Source organism: Anopheles maculipalpis, chromosome 3RL (genome assembly GCF_943734695.1).
Source record: "Anopheles maculipalpis chromosome 3RL, idAnoMacuDA_375_x, whole genome shotgun sequence".
In the NCBI taxonomy this organism is placed as follows: domain Eukaryota; kingdom Metazoa; phylum Arthropoda; class Insecta; order Diptera; family Culicidae; genus Anopheles; species Anopheles maculipalpis.
The window spans coordinates 74,128,238-74,144,732 of NC_064872.1; the positions used below are offsets into that span (position 1 = coordinate 74,128,238).

General features: G+C 43.6%; 2 protein-coding genes across 2 annotated transcripts in view; one reads left to right on the forward strand and one right to left on the reverse strand.

Moving 5' to 3' along the window:
• The window catches only part of LOC126561947 (protein bric-a-brac 1-like), a 182,951-nt gene that overhangs the window by 84,671 nt on the left and 81,785 nt on the right, over positions 1-16,495 (reverse strand). The window lies entirely within an intron of this gene.
• On the forward strand, positions 10,264-15,866 carry LOC126563537 (uncharacterized). The gene is made up of 9 exons (XM_050220183.1): positions 10,264-10,494; positions 10,570-11,051; positions 11,118-11,254; positions 11,320-12,072; positions 13,041-13,543; positions 13,629-13,756; positions 13,902-14,038; positions 14,904-15,492; positions 15,575-15,866. The coding sequence occupies exons 1-9, from the start codon at positions 10,264-10,266 to the stop codon at positions 15,864-15,866; spliced, it is 3,252 nt and encodes a 1,083-aa protein (XP_050076140.1).

The following is a 16,495-nucleotide window of genomic DNA, read 5'->3' on the forward strand; positions in this document are numbered from 1 at the left end:
AACTTTGCGCGTGTCCAGGACTCCAGGTCGCACTCGTCTCCAGCCGTAAAGGGACGTCCCTTTTTTGCACACTCGTCACTATCATGAATATTCAAAATACCACCGGAAGCGGAAAGTTTGATTTACGTGCATAAATCTCCTCACGCCACGCTTGGCTCAAGCGCCCTCGTGCGCCTTTGTCTGCTGGGCAGGCCCATGGTAGGGATGAAATTGGACGTGTTCGTCTTCCTTTCTGTCGTACAAACATCGGAACGGGCGCACGTTCGCCTGTTTGCCTTCAACCATCCAGCACATCCTCCGAGGAAGTGGACTCGATCCATTGAACCTTCGCTCCCGTTCCGGGACTCGGTTGAACGGGCGTTTCATTTAATGATCATGAAAGGCAAAATGTATGCACCGACATCCGGTTCCAACTTCGGCCGTAAGTCCGTATGCAGGCAGGATATGCGTTCATTCGCGTGCGGGTTTCGGTACCGAGGCAAATGAATTGGAAATTTGAATCACCCGAATGCGCCGAACGTGGCGATTAGCACCGGCAGATAAATCGCAAACCGACCGGCGAGAAATGACCGTTCGCTCGTAGTGGTCCGCTGTGGATTTGCTGCTGACTATGGCAGGAGGCTACCCATCAAGTAGGTGGAAGGAAGCATCACAATCGTTGTCGTTGTAATGTAAGATAAATCCGCTTCAATTATGCGGTAAGCTTACATTGCGCGCCCGGCATTGGAATGGTTTTCAAGTGCGGCTGATGATATCAATGGGAACCATCAAGGATCAAACTGTGCTATATGATAATGGGACCAATGCGAGCAATGATGGGGTAAATTTAATTAACTATAAAGGTAATTTACCACGGTACGAGCGGACATTTTCCGTTCTAGGACCATTGAAAGTTAAGCCGGATAGGAGCAGCTATGTCCAACGAGAAAGAAAAGTGACACAAGAACTAACTTCAAGCTTCAACTACATATTAATAATAATATTTCGATATTGGAGTTTTTCACAGTTAAAATATAATTTTGATATATAAATAAATCCATTATCGTCAGGTGTGAATATTCTCGTGTTTCAAACGCATTGTTAACTATTAATAACGAAACTCAATATGAAGACCTTCAATCATGAAGATCCTACACTTTCATGTTAAGCAAGCAATCGAACTGTTAATGCTGCTTTTACCTCATGATTGCAAATACATTTCCTTAAACACTTTAAACACACTACTTAAGATCACGAAAACAATCCACTCACGAAAACATTTGATCACTTGAGCCCAAAAACAACCGGCGTACTTTCACACAAAACGCATTCGTTTGCCGGTCTGATCGCACAGCAACTGTCCCTTTTGCCACTGGCCAGACTGCCCCGGCTGAACGGGATGGCATTCCACCCACAACAACAACTGGTGCCAACATAATGCACAGTACACCGCTCAACAAGTGCGTCGTTGGACAGTATGCCCGCGCACACGACTTTACTTTGCGCTCTGCCACAAGCAACCGACCGACACAAAAACCGCGTGCACAAACAAAACACACGCCGCACTCGCCATCGCACCCCATCGAGTGGCCACATTGGTGGCAAAGGTTTTGTGTGTTTTGGACCTCACGACGACTCGACGGTCTGGATAGGCATTGCAGCGCAAGCTGTTTTGTTGCACAATTGAATGCTTCCGGTACCGGACATAAATCGAATTTTTAAGCACAAACACACCGCCACTGGTTTCGGTGACGCTTTTTGCCGCGTTGTGATGGTTAGCTGGTTGGGTGTGATACCGTTTTGTGGCATTTGGCTTATCACAACCACAAACACACAAACGCACGTGGAAAAAAAAAGCAAAATGCATCACCGATTGTCTACTGATGTGATCGGTAATTTAAAGAAAAAAAAAAGCTTATGAACGATCGTCAATCTCAATCAATGATCTCTATTGGCGGGTTAATGATCTTAAAATAGTAAGCTACGAAATAAACTCTCCTGGATCTGGTGCCCTGATCATGTCATGAGAATGACACTGGAAAATGTAGTGATTTGATATTTTTGAGGCTACTGATATGGGTAGAAGAGGCTTCCATTAGGGGCTCTAATTGATGCCAGATGCCAGGATATTGGATTGGCAGACGACGGTGGCAGACCGTGAGACCTTACAACTCTCTTAAAAACACAGTCTGTAGGAGTATTTTAATACTCCAACAGACCATGTAGGGAGTATTTTGATTCTCCTCTTCGATTGCTACATTTTTGATGGTCGAAGATTTTCATGCCATCGCAATTTCCACAAAACCTTTACATTTCCTAACAAGGCCATTCGTTTTAGTTGAATTTCAAACGATTCTCAACTTTCATGGATCTTTAAGCATATTTATTGTTTAAAGTTAAAGGATTGAAACAAAATATTTAATTTTATCAATAATATTCTTACTTACAATAATGTATATAAATTTTGTGTGGTGTGGTTTGTGTGGTATATAAACATTGTTGTGGTTCACACAAACGATCCCCATGGTTCATTTTTTTTTTTTTAGAAATTCGCGAAGCACTGTCCAATTATCCAATTCATATTCGTTCAGTCTTATACACCAATAATCTTGCCATTTTTCTCTTCTAAAACCTAGGTAACTAAACAGATAAACCCGAGAATAAGGACTTGAGATTAATTTATTATTTTTAATATGAATTATGACGACAAGTCCCCGTATGGTCATCAGATTCATTTTGCTAAGTAAGACTAATTATCTTATATTTTAAATAAATACAGCACAAGCCATACGGCCTGGCCGTGCTATATGAATAAAAAAAATTAAGAATAAATCAAGTAAATTCCTAACATTATCCTATCAACTAATTATAGTCGGATGAAAAAAATAAATAAAACAAAACGTTGCTAACAGTAATATCAAGGCTAACAGCTACCATTATTTCTCTTTAAAACTTTAATCTCTTTAGTTCCATAAAAATGTTGCACAGATAATTCCTCCTTAAAATCAAATTTGAAAAGATATTTTATAGATGAAATAGAAATGAAATGGAATTCAAAAAAACGACAGGAAAGATTCATTTGATGAGGCATCAAAAGAGGGAGCTTATTTTTTCCTAGTAAGTTACGAAAAATAGCTTCTTTGCTGTTGAAAACAGTGTGACTAACATAGTTTAAATCACAAGCAATATGAATAAAATATTAGCTATTATTTTAAACGATTTACTGCAAACATGACTAAGGTTAGTGCTACCGTCAGGTAAGCGATTCCGTCTGATGCCTTGTAGTGTGAGGGGTGTCTGATTTATGGAAAAAATATTAATAAAACAAAGTATAACCTTAAGTATAGCCCTCACTGTAACTGCATGCAGTGGGAACAGCTAGTAAGACATCTCATGGGGTAGAAGTTATGTACAACACATTACGTTTCATACTTTAAAGGGGTAAGATATGTATTTTACATAGATTAAATCTAATCTTAAAAGAGCTTTAATAGCATTCAAACAGTTCATAGCAATACTTACTTTTTTTCTAATGGTTTGGGTAAAAATTCTTCTTTATTTGTTTCATTTTTATAAAGCACAGATTTTACTTTTTTTAGTACACTCACCTTGTTAATTTTCTGTAGTTCAAAGATTCAACCACCAATTAATTCACTTAATCAAACACCAATATCTAACACTGCGGAAAAAACAATTTCCGTCGCTCACAACGACCACAGTTTCATACTTTCAGGCTTTATGCACAGGACCTTTTCTTTTTATCTGTACTAAAACCAAATCGTTTGTTTATAGTGTCGGATGCTTTACTACACCACCCAACCGTTCTTCTTAGAGGCTATGTTTGGCAGATACGTTTATTGTCATTTGTTCTTTGGCAATTGTTCTTTGCTTATAAAAAATGCACCCCGAAATGCAACAACTTGCCAATTAATAAACAACGTCCACCGGCAAAGATTCCGTCGCCAACCGACGATCGATCGGGAGAGATATCGCACTGTCTATGCACCAGCGAGCACTTTCGTTCCCATTGCTTGTTTCATTTTCGCACAGTTTTTATGTGTTTTGTTTTGGGCTTTTTTCGTTATGTTTCTTTATTTGTGTTGGCTACTTTCAAGCTTGAATCCTTGAATGTTGAAGTCTTCTCAATACTCAATTCTCCTCTTTCGAGCACTGTTTCCGACGCATGACAAATTATTCACGAGTTTTAACTTCCAGACTAAAAAAACATACACATTGAATGTCTTTTATCAGGACAAACAGAACGCAAAGGTCCATCCACACTTTGGAGATCTCACCTGATGGAGATCTCTCACACTCATTCACTTAACATTCAGAATTTACTTTCGGACATGCTACGGAATTCTAGAAACTCCAGCAAACAGTTCAATTCCACAATCACCAACTTTTTCGCGTAACTGGCGAGCGGACACTCGGGCAAACACACTGATCAACTAGAATCAAACACCGACGGGAAGTGCTGTAACCTAACGCGGATATTCCGGCGGGATAAGACGCAGCCTCTCGAACACACGGTGCACTCTTCAATGTCGGATGCCACCGGATCTGGTTCGCGCGGGACCTTGGGACCCGCGTTGTAAAGTGGATATCCGCTTGCGAGACCGTGGGCCGACCACAGGAAGGATCATCCACTCGATGAGGTTTTCCTTTTTCGCGAATCGTCTCCCCGTCCCCCTCAAGTTTCGCCTCATCGGCATCTCTTTCTCACGTGTGCGATAAAAGAAGGGTAGAGCAAGATGGCACCAGACGTCTACTATATCCTACCAGAAATAGCTTCGGTCGGGTGAGTAGGTAAAGGATTTTCCAGTAATGGCGACCGGACAAAAGTTTTTCCGAGTTTCAGCTCACCTCGCACCACACTGACAGTGTGTGAGAGCAGTACGGCACTAGTGGATGCGCGAAGGAGAGCAGCTACTTACACTGTACGGAGCAAATGGAAACTCCATTCGGAAAGATGATGCAGAGCAGGCGCGCAACTACGAAATACTGTATATTCCATCGCTTTTTGACGCGTGCTACACGGTTTGCATGGTAACCGCGGTTGCTGGACAAACGAGGCGTGGCCTACTGCAGAAAGATCTGATCCTTGTTTCGCACTGGTTTTTGCCTAAGGACTAAGATTGTGCCATTTTTCATCCCCGACCGCCACATGCTCCCCCATATTGTCTCACCATGCAAACATGGTTCTGTGTAAACCTTGATCCCTGTGGTTCGGTCGGAAAGTGATGAACAGGTTGCTCGTTTATAGCGAGTGCGAGTGGAAATTCATCCTTTCCTCGGCTATCTTACCATGCTGTCTCCCAGTCGAATTTCGTCCTATTTTTCGCACAATAAAATGGCATCATTTCACTTTTACTCATTCGACGTAACAGCACGGTACTAAAACAGACTTACACACACACACACAGACGAACACACAGCGCCATTATCGTTGTGTGTGGGGTACAAGTCTCGTTTATTTTTTGTCAACCAACACGAACTTGTGGTAAGCTGAGCAGAATGTTATGGCTTTATTTTTGCGTTTCGTACAAAACGGGCCCTGCCAGCCGAGTCGTTAAAATGTCATGCATCCTTTATTATGCCTGGTGTGTTGCGCTCTCTATCCGTGCACGAAAGAATCAAAGCAATCGAAGGGTTTGCAAATGACTACGGGACAAACACGTACAGCGGATTGTTGTTGAAATGGGGTAAGGACATCCATGGTGGAATATAGGATTGCACAGTCGGGACCTGCTTACGTACGGATTGGAGCATATTTTCGTATATTGCGAGTGAAGTCGGTGTAGAGAATAGAATAATGGAAATTAGGATAGAACTGTGGAGATGGTAAAGGACATGTGAGTTGAGAATGAGTTCAGTAGTCAATATGAAGTGGAGCATAGGTGATTTGGCATTAGAAGAATCTAGGCTAGGTTTTATTTAGCTTCAAGAATATTTTACCATTCTTTGGTTTTGAGTTTAAAAGAGGTTCAACATCGGTTTCGTACGAAATGCAAAACATATCCGTTTTGAGCTAAAATACTTCTTGAGGCTTCTGTGTACTAGGAGATGTACACAGAACCCCTCTTCAGGGCTCTATTCAAATAGTGCGGACTGACTATCCACTATCATACTACGTGGTATCAATTCTAGTCTAGTAAGCCATTCGATGTCCGACGTTACCTAGTTGGTGGTTAAGCCAAGAAGAAAAATATTCAAGGAGGATGATCTATGAAAAGAGTGAACATGAAGGTTTTAGAACAACTATTAGTACACGCTACTTAATCTCATCATTTAGCATACTCATGTTTAATTCGGATTTATCCTCTAAAATACTAAAGAATAATGAATTTGACATTCAAACAAGCACGATAATAATTTAAATAAAACTTATTCGAGCTTATAAGTACATTTTCTTACACAGAAATACAAGAATTGCATACATTTTGGCGCAAAACAACGTATCGTTAGTAGATCATTTTTATTAAATAAAAGATTCAACTAGACAAGAAAATCCTTTGAGGCGTTAAAAACTACAGATGTTCTTGTACTCCTATTCGACCAGATTTGCAAGACTAATTGCTTCATCCATCAATCTCCGAGAGCAGCGACGAACGCACATCAAACTCACACAACACAATGGAACGGTGGCGCCCAACCAAGAAACTTTTCTTTATTAGCATCACCAGAGGAGCATCGTGCTGTGCTGTGTTCCGGATTTTTTTCTCCTCGCTTCTATTTTGCCTCTCACCGAAAGAAAGAACTAAGCACACAACCGTACTAGGCGAGATCCTGCTTCCGGGCCGCACCGTTCAGAAGCATTCGCGCATAACGTCGCCCACAACACCGGGACGACCATCGTTAGGAGCTAAGCAATTACGAATTTCATGCGTCACTTATCAAAAGTCCCGAAGCCTGTGACGTTCGTTGTCATTTTTGTTGTTGTGCGCCCCCGTCTTTCTTGAATGCTCCCTGCACGTTTGCTAAATGTCTCACGATTGGTGCATATAGTTCAAGCGGGAGATGGAGTTTACTACTATTTTTCTCTGCCGCAGCATTTGCACTCCACATTATGGTCACATTCGGTGAGATTAGACGAGATGGTTCCTCGTGGCTGCACGACATGAATCACTTCGATCAGGCTTGTCACATAACTTCCGGTACGTTTGCCAGGGGTTACTGGGGGAAGCGATAGGCGGTGCGCCTAGGACGCACAGTAACGCATCTCACGGACAAAAAAAAAGGGGGCGATAAAATAGATCTTTGTAAGCGCCATTGAGACAGCACACTTGGTTGGAGGTTAAAGGCACTTTATTCAAAACGATATCCTTCGTCGCAGATGCTCCGGTTAAACGGACACCACCGTCACGTAAAGGCACCTCCAATTTATGATCTAATAATAAGCAGGTGCGCGATACCTCACTGGTAAGGTGAGGCGAAAATTTATGATCGCGGAGTTTCGCGGAAAATTGAGGCTTGCCCGGGACAAACCGAACGAACAGCCATCCTCTAGCAGGGAGTGCGTTCTGGAAGCGTTTGGTCGGATGTGTTTCGTAATACTTTACACACAGCATACAAAAAAGACTGCCGTGTGATGTACTGCTGATAGGTTCATTTGCTGTCTTCGGGGGAGAGATCCTTACCCTTGTTCAACACCTCAGCGGCGATAAAAGGTGGGTAAGAACTCATCAAAATAAGTATACAACAACAACAGCAACTACAGCCAGGTTGAATAAGGCCACCAAACCACCCTGCAATCAACCCAACGCACCCCAAAAAGCCAACCCCCAACGGCCACAAGTGTACGTGTAACTGTGTAACGGATACCTTAGGGGATAAGTAAGGGTACTTCTCTTGCCCGATATCCTTCACTCTTTTTCCATTTTTTTGACCCTATTCGTTGTCGGCTAATAGGCAGTTTAAATGTTTTGTTAAAATCTACCGCGATTATCTGTTGCAGATAGCAGATACAGTACGACCACGATCATAAACCATCCAGCACTGCTACAGGGGAAAGACTCGGTTAGATTTTTCCCTCCATTGTGGAGGTTTTCACTTTGTTGCTTTTCGAAACGCCTTGTTGTACCGTTTGATGAATGTTTTGTATGTTTAGATGAGCTGGTACTGTTGACTGACGAACTGTGCAAGCGAGGGTACGGTGAAAGGTGGTTCGTGGTTTCGTGATAAGTGTCAATAAAGCGAGTTCGATATAATGGGGTTTGGTAGTGTATTCACTTACGATCCCTCAGTTTTTCCATCTCACGTAAAATGGTAACTCTCGCGTAACTTCTTCTGGAGGGAAAATCAGTTGCTTTAAGAATTATGATATTTATTGTTGGGTATTCTACAATATGAAGCATTTATGAAATTCGGGACATATTGCATGGACCATTTGAAAAAAAAATCATTTGGAGCTAGATTCTAAACTAGAAGCATTCTTCAACAATTTTTGTTTGTTTTTGCATGAATTTTATTTACTGAAACATTTGTAATACTAATGTAAATTTTTTTACTGATCTCTTCGTCTCAGCTTTATTCTTTGTTTTAGCCAGAACCGAGGAAATTAACCTCTCGAAGTTCATTCATTGCTGTATTCTCGACCTGTCCCAATCTGTTTAAGGATTCGCTTTTCAGAAATTCACAGACTAATGGTAAAATTTATTAACCATTTACTAAACAATAATTAATAATTTAATAAATTTGGATAAAGACACTATTTGGAAACTGTTTTACATGGGCTACCCATCACATGCACGGGGTCTCATGTACTCATAATCAATTTATTTTCTCGTGTAAGATGTGGATATTTAAGCTACTGCAATGATGATCTTGTTCAGCAGAACTGGTGCAGCGGTACTAGCATTGCGTTTATTTATTTTTTAAATAATTTATTATCACGGAACTATGCCGTATTGTCGTCTGTGATGAATAAATTATACAAACCTAACGATAAGGTATTTCCTCCTCATTCTTTCCTTAGTCAGGGCATACTCCATTTTTAACAGCGTTTTATTGTATTTTAAAATTGTGATTTTAAATTAAATTTAAATTTCCAGCATCTAATGCGTTAGATTAGTTATTTATGGCAATTTCGTTAGCTAAATTAACTAAAATTTCGGATATTTTTATTAAAAAAGTGTTATTCTTCTGTCTAATACTACTGTCTGTAGACAAATTATTCTGCTTGACTTTTTTTTTTAATTCAAAGTGACATGAGACAAGCTATCGGACTCCCAAACCCACACTTCCATCTTTTCCACCGAAGCGATCGAGAGTGTCAGTTTTCTGGCCGCCCTAGAAGACGGCGCTTCCAAAGACCCTCCCACAACCAGCTCATTAACACTATTCCTTCATCCTCGACAATCGATTCTTGCTGGATTCCGAGGTATTTCAGATCTTTCAGAGTCTACGGGGGAACGGTCCGGATAAGATTTGAACCCCGGTATGTGTAGACTGACTGATTGCCCTCGTCCACCTCTACCACCTTTACGTAGATCCCTCCAAAAACCTCCACTCCATAAAGCCACTCTACCGATCCATAGGATGATATTGATCCTAGACGCCACCAACGATTCCTATTCCACCTTCGAATTCCCTTGTCCTCTCCCAACCCAATACTCGGCGAATCCAGCCCTCCACTCTTTAGTTACTGTCACCACATTCTCACCGACAACCATGATGACACGACTCATCGAGCCACCAGCCAAAAGCATACAGACTACACCACTATTCTGCCAGAACTGCCATATGAAATTATTTCACATCAGCAACGTATAAAAAGAAACATGCAAGCAGTAGAGAGGCGAAAGTAGTTTTAAAACTCAAATCCTCTATTAATAAATGAAAAACCCAAAAATTCAAATATTAATATGAAGCCGATCGAACAAAAAAAGACGAATAACCTTTACGATAAAGTTTAGATTTGCCTCATTCGGTTTTCCCATCAATAAAGTTTGTGAAAACCAAACTCTACTCAACAGTCACACACTTACCACCGAGACTGTTTATTGTCCTGTATACAACATGATGATGAAAATAAGCAATAAATACAGATGATATCGAATGCATTTTTATGATTCTCGTTCCATCAACGGGCATGCTACATCACTGACTGTTTCATTCGGCCGCAAGGTAACATCGAAGCGCTTGACGTTACTCACACAAACAATTACAGTTGCTTTGGCAGGTTCAAACACTCACCACCAACAGGTGTAACCTACGCGTAGGGGAGGTGGCATACGGTAAAGACTTCAATTGCGCTCGTGCAGTCCAACGTCAGTCATCAAAATGCAACCCTTCCTGGCGGCTGTACTGCGGCTGCTCGTCGGTCTGCTAAAGGTTTGGTTGAACCGTGTTTGGCTTAAGCTAAGGCCACCCTCGGCAAACATCTGTGCCACCGTAACGATCGGACCGGGGAAGGTACGAGGCCTAAAGTGTGTGACGGACGGTGGTGTGGAGTACCATCATTTCAAGGGCATTCCCTATGCCGTGCCACCGGTCGGTGATCTACGCTTTCAGGTGAGTGATCGTTGTGCGCTGACGGCAACGTGAAGCGATTGTTTTGCTGACACATACGGCGCACCCTTTTGACAGGCCCCGGTCCCACTGGAAGCGTTCCAAAAGCCTGTGCTGGACTGCTTCACCGAAGGTAGCAAGTGTTTGCAGTATGAGCAGATGCTTAACGTGATGGTTGGCTCGGAGGATGGATTATTTCTTAACGTTTACACTCCACAATTGGCCGCTGAAAGCTCGCCGAAGCTTCCCGTGATGGTGTACATCCATGGGGGTGGGTTTTTGAGTGGAAGTGGTGACTCGTTCCTGTATGATCCGATCTACTTTATGGAGCAGCGTGTGGTGATCGTCACGTTCAACTATCGGCTAGGACCGCTCGGTTTTCTAAGCTTCCCTGAGGCCGGTATTTCAGGGAATGCTGGACTAAAGGATCAGTTATTGGTGCTACGGTGGATCCAGCAGAATATTGGGCCCTTCGGAGGTGATCCGAACAATGTGACACTGTTCGGGGAGAGTGCCGGTGCGAAGGCGGCCTATCTGCACTATCTTTCCCCTGTGTCAAGGTAAGAGTTAGAGAGGGTTTATTCGTAGAAGAAGAGAATTAAAGATGAATTATTTTCCTTTACCAGAAAGTATTTCCATCGAGTGATTTGTCAAAGTGGAGTCGCTTGCTCTGACTTGGCGCTGCAAGTCGATCCAAGTACAAAGGCACGTAAGCTAGCGAAGTGCGTCGGCTATCAAGGATCCTCCGATAAAGAGGCACTAGGTAAGATGATCATCTCTTCAAATGTGTTTTCGTTTTTGATATCCTTTCTCCACCTTTTCTTGCAGATGTCCTCCTAAAGGCTTCTGCTAGAGAGCTTTTCAAACACCAACTAGAAACGATAGCAGATAGTGAGCGCAACCAAGAGTTACATTTCCCATTCCGTCCTGTCGTTGAAAGCGATCACACAGGTGCTATCGTTGTTCAGCATCCGTTGGACGCATTGAAAACCGAACTCGTTCCTCCGATTCCTCTCATTACCGGATGTAACAGTGGTGAAGGTATGCTCGCACTGGCAAGGGCACAGAAGCATCTCAACGACTACAACACCCAGCCGGAACGATTACTTCCTCCGATGCTACAACTTCCACCAGACGTTAGTGAGAAAGAGTTGGGCAAAAAGGTTAAACAATTCTACTTCCAAACTCGTCCAATAAGCGAAGAAACTCTGCCTGAGATGCTGGATCTTTTATCGGACAATGAGTACATCACAGCCACGGTTACAGCAGCCGAATTGATGGCCAAGTATCAACCGAGGGTGAAGCACTACTGTTACTACTTCACACACGATGGTCGGTTGGGAAATGTTAAGCGATTGTTAAACATGACTCACGTTCCGGGTGTTTGTCATGGGGATGATGTGTTCTACATGTTCCGATCGGCGCTTAATGTTACACTGCCGGAAGATGCTGAAGAAACGATCGTACGGCAAGCGTTCGTGAGGATGTGGAGTAATTTTGCTTACGAAGGAGATCCTACACCGAGCGACGGTGCTCGATCAAAGGGGCTGGTACGGTGGGATCATGTAGAACCGTGTGTCGGAAAGGATTACTTTAGGTTACGATGTCTGCAGATTGACACGAACTCAAAGATGGTGCCGAATCCTATCCTAAAACGGACCACATTTTGGAGAGATCTGTTCCGGACGTACGGATACGGTTCGCAAGTATTACCCGAGTGAGGAGAAGCCCTCTACAGAATATCCTTGCTCAGGGGAGAATGCTGTCAAGATATCAGTCATAACTATTTGAATTGAAACTTTAATAAAATAATCCCAAGCTACGCTCAAACGTACGATCAACAGTAATCCTCCCCTACCAGGACTTACCCAAATAAACCCTTGTCACATGCTCTTATGTGGTGAATCTGCTCCACAACACGAAGCTGACGAAGCACTTTTATTTTGATTCATCCTACCCGACCAGCCCGTACCCGGTGAGGGTTTGTACTCTGAACCCAATAGGTCCCCCCCCCTCTCTCCACAGAAAACGGCGTCACAGTAACTTGCCACCGTAACCGGTCAGTCTCGAAAAACAACTGCGTGCGGCGTGAAGTGAAGATAGCTAATCGGTCGGCTTGGTAAACTCGGTCGTTCCCGGTTCCGCCAACTCCCCGCACAATGTCCCGCACATCCGCGCAACTGGTTCGTTGCGGGGTCTTCTCAATGAAGCTCTAGCAATGCTACCCCCGATAAGATACTGTTCCGTGCATGTATGTGTCCCTCTCTCCGGGAGGCGGCCTAGTGTATCAACATACGTTCGCGCGCAAAGACGCGGCTTTTTCGCGATTAGTTCTACTTCACTGCGCAAACGGAACTGATCGTCCCAATCGCTCGCAGTCAATTCATAGTTTAGGGCTTTAAAGACAGTACAGTCAGGGTCCGCAAATACTATGGTGTTATTGTCCAGGGTACGCGTGCTGTGCGATTTCGTCAGCGCACTGTTGCACATCGCGTACGGCCTAGTCCTTTTTGTGGTGCAACACAAATGGATCCGCTTTTGGCCACCATCGGTCCGACCGGTGATAAGCGTTAAACAGGGTAAGGTACGTGGTGTTACCTCGACCTTACCGAACGGTAGCCAGTTCCACTATTTCAAGGGCATCCCTTACGCTGAACCACCGGTCGGGAGTCTTCGCTTCAAACCACCGGTTCCGCTGCAAAAGTTTCGCAAACCAACCGTCGACTGTTACGCCGAGCGAGCCAACGCAGTTCAGAAAGATTTCTTCTCCACGCGTTGCAGTGGTTCCGAGTCGTGTCTGTACCTGAACGTGTTTACCCCGCGGCTCCCGGGGGAGGCCGACGCAACCAAAGGTGTTCCCCGGCTGCCTGTTATGGTGTACATCCATGGCGGTGGTTTCATGAGTGGCAGCGGTAGCAGCTTCTTCTACAATCCGGAATACTTCGTGCAACAGGATGTGGTCATCGTTACGCTCAACTATCGGCTCGGTCCGCTTGGATTTCTTTACCTTCCTTCGGTGGACATCCCGGGAAATGCAGGTCTTAAAGATCAGGTAATCAACACGCGTCACAAGTCACAAATTGGAAAGTGTTAACGATTAATAACCGGTCGCCACAATTGTTTGCTTCCGTTCCCAGCTACTAGCACTGCAATGGATACGGGAAAACATTGCCCAGTTCGGTGGCAATCCGGATAATGTTACATTGTTTGGGGAAAGTGCCGGTAGCATGTCGGCATATTTGCACTACCTATCGCCAAACTCGAGGTAAGTGTTCGCTAGGTCGTCCGCACGATGACTAAGTGTATTTGGCGTGATCGCTGCAAATATTGCCATTATCGCAAACAACCGCGGCTGACCTTTGGGCACTTGTTTGATTTGTTTCTTTTTTTTTTTTTGCTTCCCCGGCTAGGAAGTACGTACATCGAGTGATATGTCAAAGCGGTGTGGCCGTTACGGACTCGTTCTTCCAGGTGGAACCGGAAGAGAAGGCAAGAAAGTTGGCACGCTTTTTCGGCTACACCGGAGACGATGATAAGGGTGTGCTTGGTGAGTATTTATTTATTTTATTCTCTTTTTTGACTCGTAAAGGAAAATTGACGAACTATGTCCAATTAGGCTCCAAAATTGAGCGATCCTCGTTGTTGAATAACATTAGCATTGAAGCCGATTTTTATTTTTTTATTTTTTATTTTAAACTTACGAAATAGACATGAGAATAACTGCTCTTCTAAAAGAGTTAACTTACTCATACTTTTACCCCATTGAGATTTGAATCTTTTAACAACTATTTTGAGAGTTTTTATACTTAAAACTCACTTTAAGAGAGTTGCTGTTCCCACTAGATAATAGAATCGCAGAGAGTTTTTACAATTCGTTTGTGGTTCGATTTTTACAGGAGAGAGTTTTTACAACTTAGTTTGCAACAAGAGTTCCCAAAAACCCAAAAGAGTTCTCTCTTTGAAAGACTATTTGTGAAGTGTTCAAGTACTGCATTCACTAGAAAGATGTAAATCACTCACTCACTCTTACACAGTACCCGCAACATTACTACAAAAGCCATTTAAACGTTCGTTCAAGGCAAAGTTGCTGAATAGCCTACCAGATCCTCCATAGATCTTAATCCATTTAAGCTCCTGTTAATCCTAAAATGGTTCTCAATTGTAAGCCTGTTTACAAGACACTTACCACAACCCTTCATTATGTCCGTGACAATGCATTCTGACGTACTCAGTGTTCCACACGGGTACCACGCTTTAGTCTTCTCCCCCATTTACCATTATGTTTGGTTGATGAATGATCACTTGAAGATCTTTTAGCTTTACCTCCTTCACAGCCCTAACTCACCGACGCGTGTCACGATTGTTGGTGCGCGTGACCATTAATCATTTGGTCTTCCGACTACTCCCCACAGAAACGCTCCAAAAAGTATCGGCAACAGATCTGGCAAGGCACCAAAACGAAGCGATCACTGAGGCGGAAAAGCAACTGGCTCTTATCTTTATTTTCCGTCCGGTGATTGAGCAGACCGAGACGGACGATAGCATCATCACACAGCATCCGCGCGACATCCTGAAGGCACCCGATACGCTGCGAATGCCACTGCTGGAAGGATGCAACGATGGCGAAGGCATTTTAGCGCTGCGTACACTCGGCAAACGGTGGAAATCGTTTGGTCAAGCACCGGAACGGTTCGTACCGGTACTGTTGGGTAGATCGCCCAAGCTGGACCGGGCCGTTGTGGGGCGAGAAATTAAACAGTTTTACTTTGGCGAGCGTCCGGTCCACGAGCAGATCGATAAGATGTGCGATCTGCTGACGGATAATACGTTCATCACAAACTCGGTCACCAGTGCCGAATGGTTGGCAAAGTATCAACCGAACGCGCCACACTTTCACTATCGCTTCACGTACGATGGCAGGTACAGCTTGCTGAAACGTGTCTTCCAGCTGTCCAACGTGAAGGGGGCCTGCCATGGTGATGATACGATGTATATGTTCAAGTACGTTCTCTAGATGTCCACTGCTTTGGTCCACACCGGATCGTTCAAGTAATTAAATAACCGTGCTTCCTTCTCTTCACAGTCCATGCTTCCTACCGAAACTACCGCCTAATAGCGATGAATGCCGAGTCCGTGACATCTTCATTGCACTCTGGACCAGTTTCGCAAAGCACGGTGATCCAACCGCCAGTGTCCCCACCGATCTGATCCCGGTCCGGTGGGAACCAGTTGCAAAGATTGCGCGCGATTCGGACGACTTCCAGCTGGACTGTCTCGAGATCAACACTGTGCCGCGGATGGTGCGTAATCCGGGCGCGGGACGAATACAGCTGTGGCGTGGACTGTTGAAAAAGTATCGTGCCGACTATCTGTAGTAGTAATTGTGGTGGTCAGTTTCACATGTGTGACACTTCCAAAAACGAAAAAAAAGGCCAGTATCGTGCGTACCGTAGTGCGGTGCAGCGATATTAACAGACAGGTGCTAATGTGTGTAAAACGTCTCGCCAAATAAATGCGCTGTGTGAAATGATATAACAGGCAGGTTCTGGATTAGGGAGAGGGGGGGGGGGGGGGGTTGTGTTGTGTTTGTTGGCGTTGGGAAGATGATTTGTCAAATATTTGTCTAGCTATTTGTTCGGCAGGGAATTAATTATCGGTGGAATTGAAAGCCTTTGCCCATCGATAAGATGGCAGTGCATTAGTTTGCCGAGGGTGTTAAATGCAGCTGCAAGTCAGCTCAGGGAAAGACTCTCTTGTCTGTGAAGCAAATAAGTGTATAATTGTTTAGTTGTACAAACTTTAGTTAACATGTTTTTATTAACCTGAATGACTTTTGCATTACATTTTATGACCGTAATTAGGCACTGTTTTTCTTAAAGAAACTGCAGCTACAGGACGAGTGAAAGGCATTCTTAATTTAGGCAGTACAAGAACAGGTTAGATTTTTTTGTTATAAAATTTGAAGCACAAAAACATTAACTAAAGCGTTGGGAAAGATTCACAA

Bases quoted from the DNA above. Each gene is read 5' to 3' on its own strand.
- LOC126563537 (XM_050220183.1), top strand. From the start codon at position 10,264: ATGCAACCCTTCCTGGCGGCTGTACTGCGGCTGCTCGTCGGTCTGCTA. The intron at 11,255-11,319 runs GTAAGATGATCA...CTTTTCTTGCAG, and splicing joins CTCCGATAAAGAGGCACTAG to ATGTCCTCCTAAAGGCTTCT. The intron at 13,544-13,628 runs GTAATCAACACG...TTCCGTTCCCAG, and splicing joins ATGCAGGTCTTAAAGATCAG to CTACTAGCACTGCAATGGAT.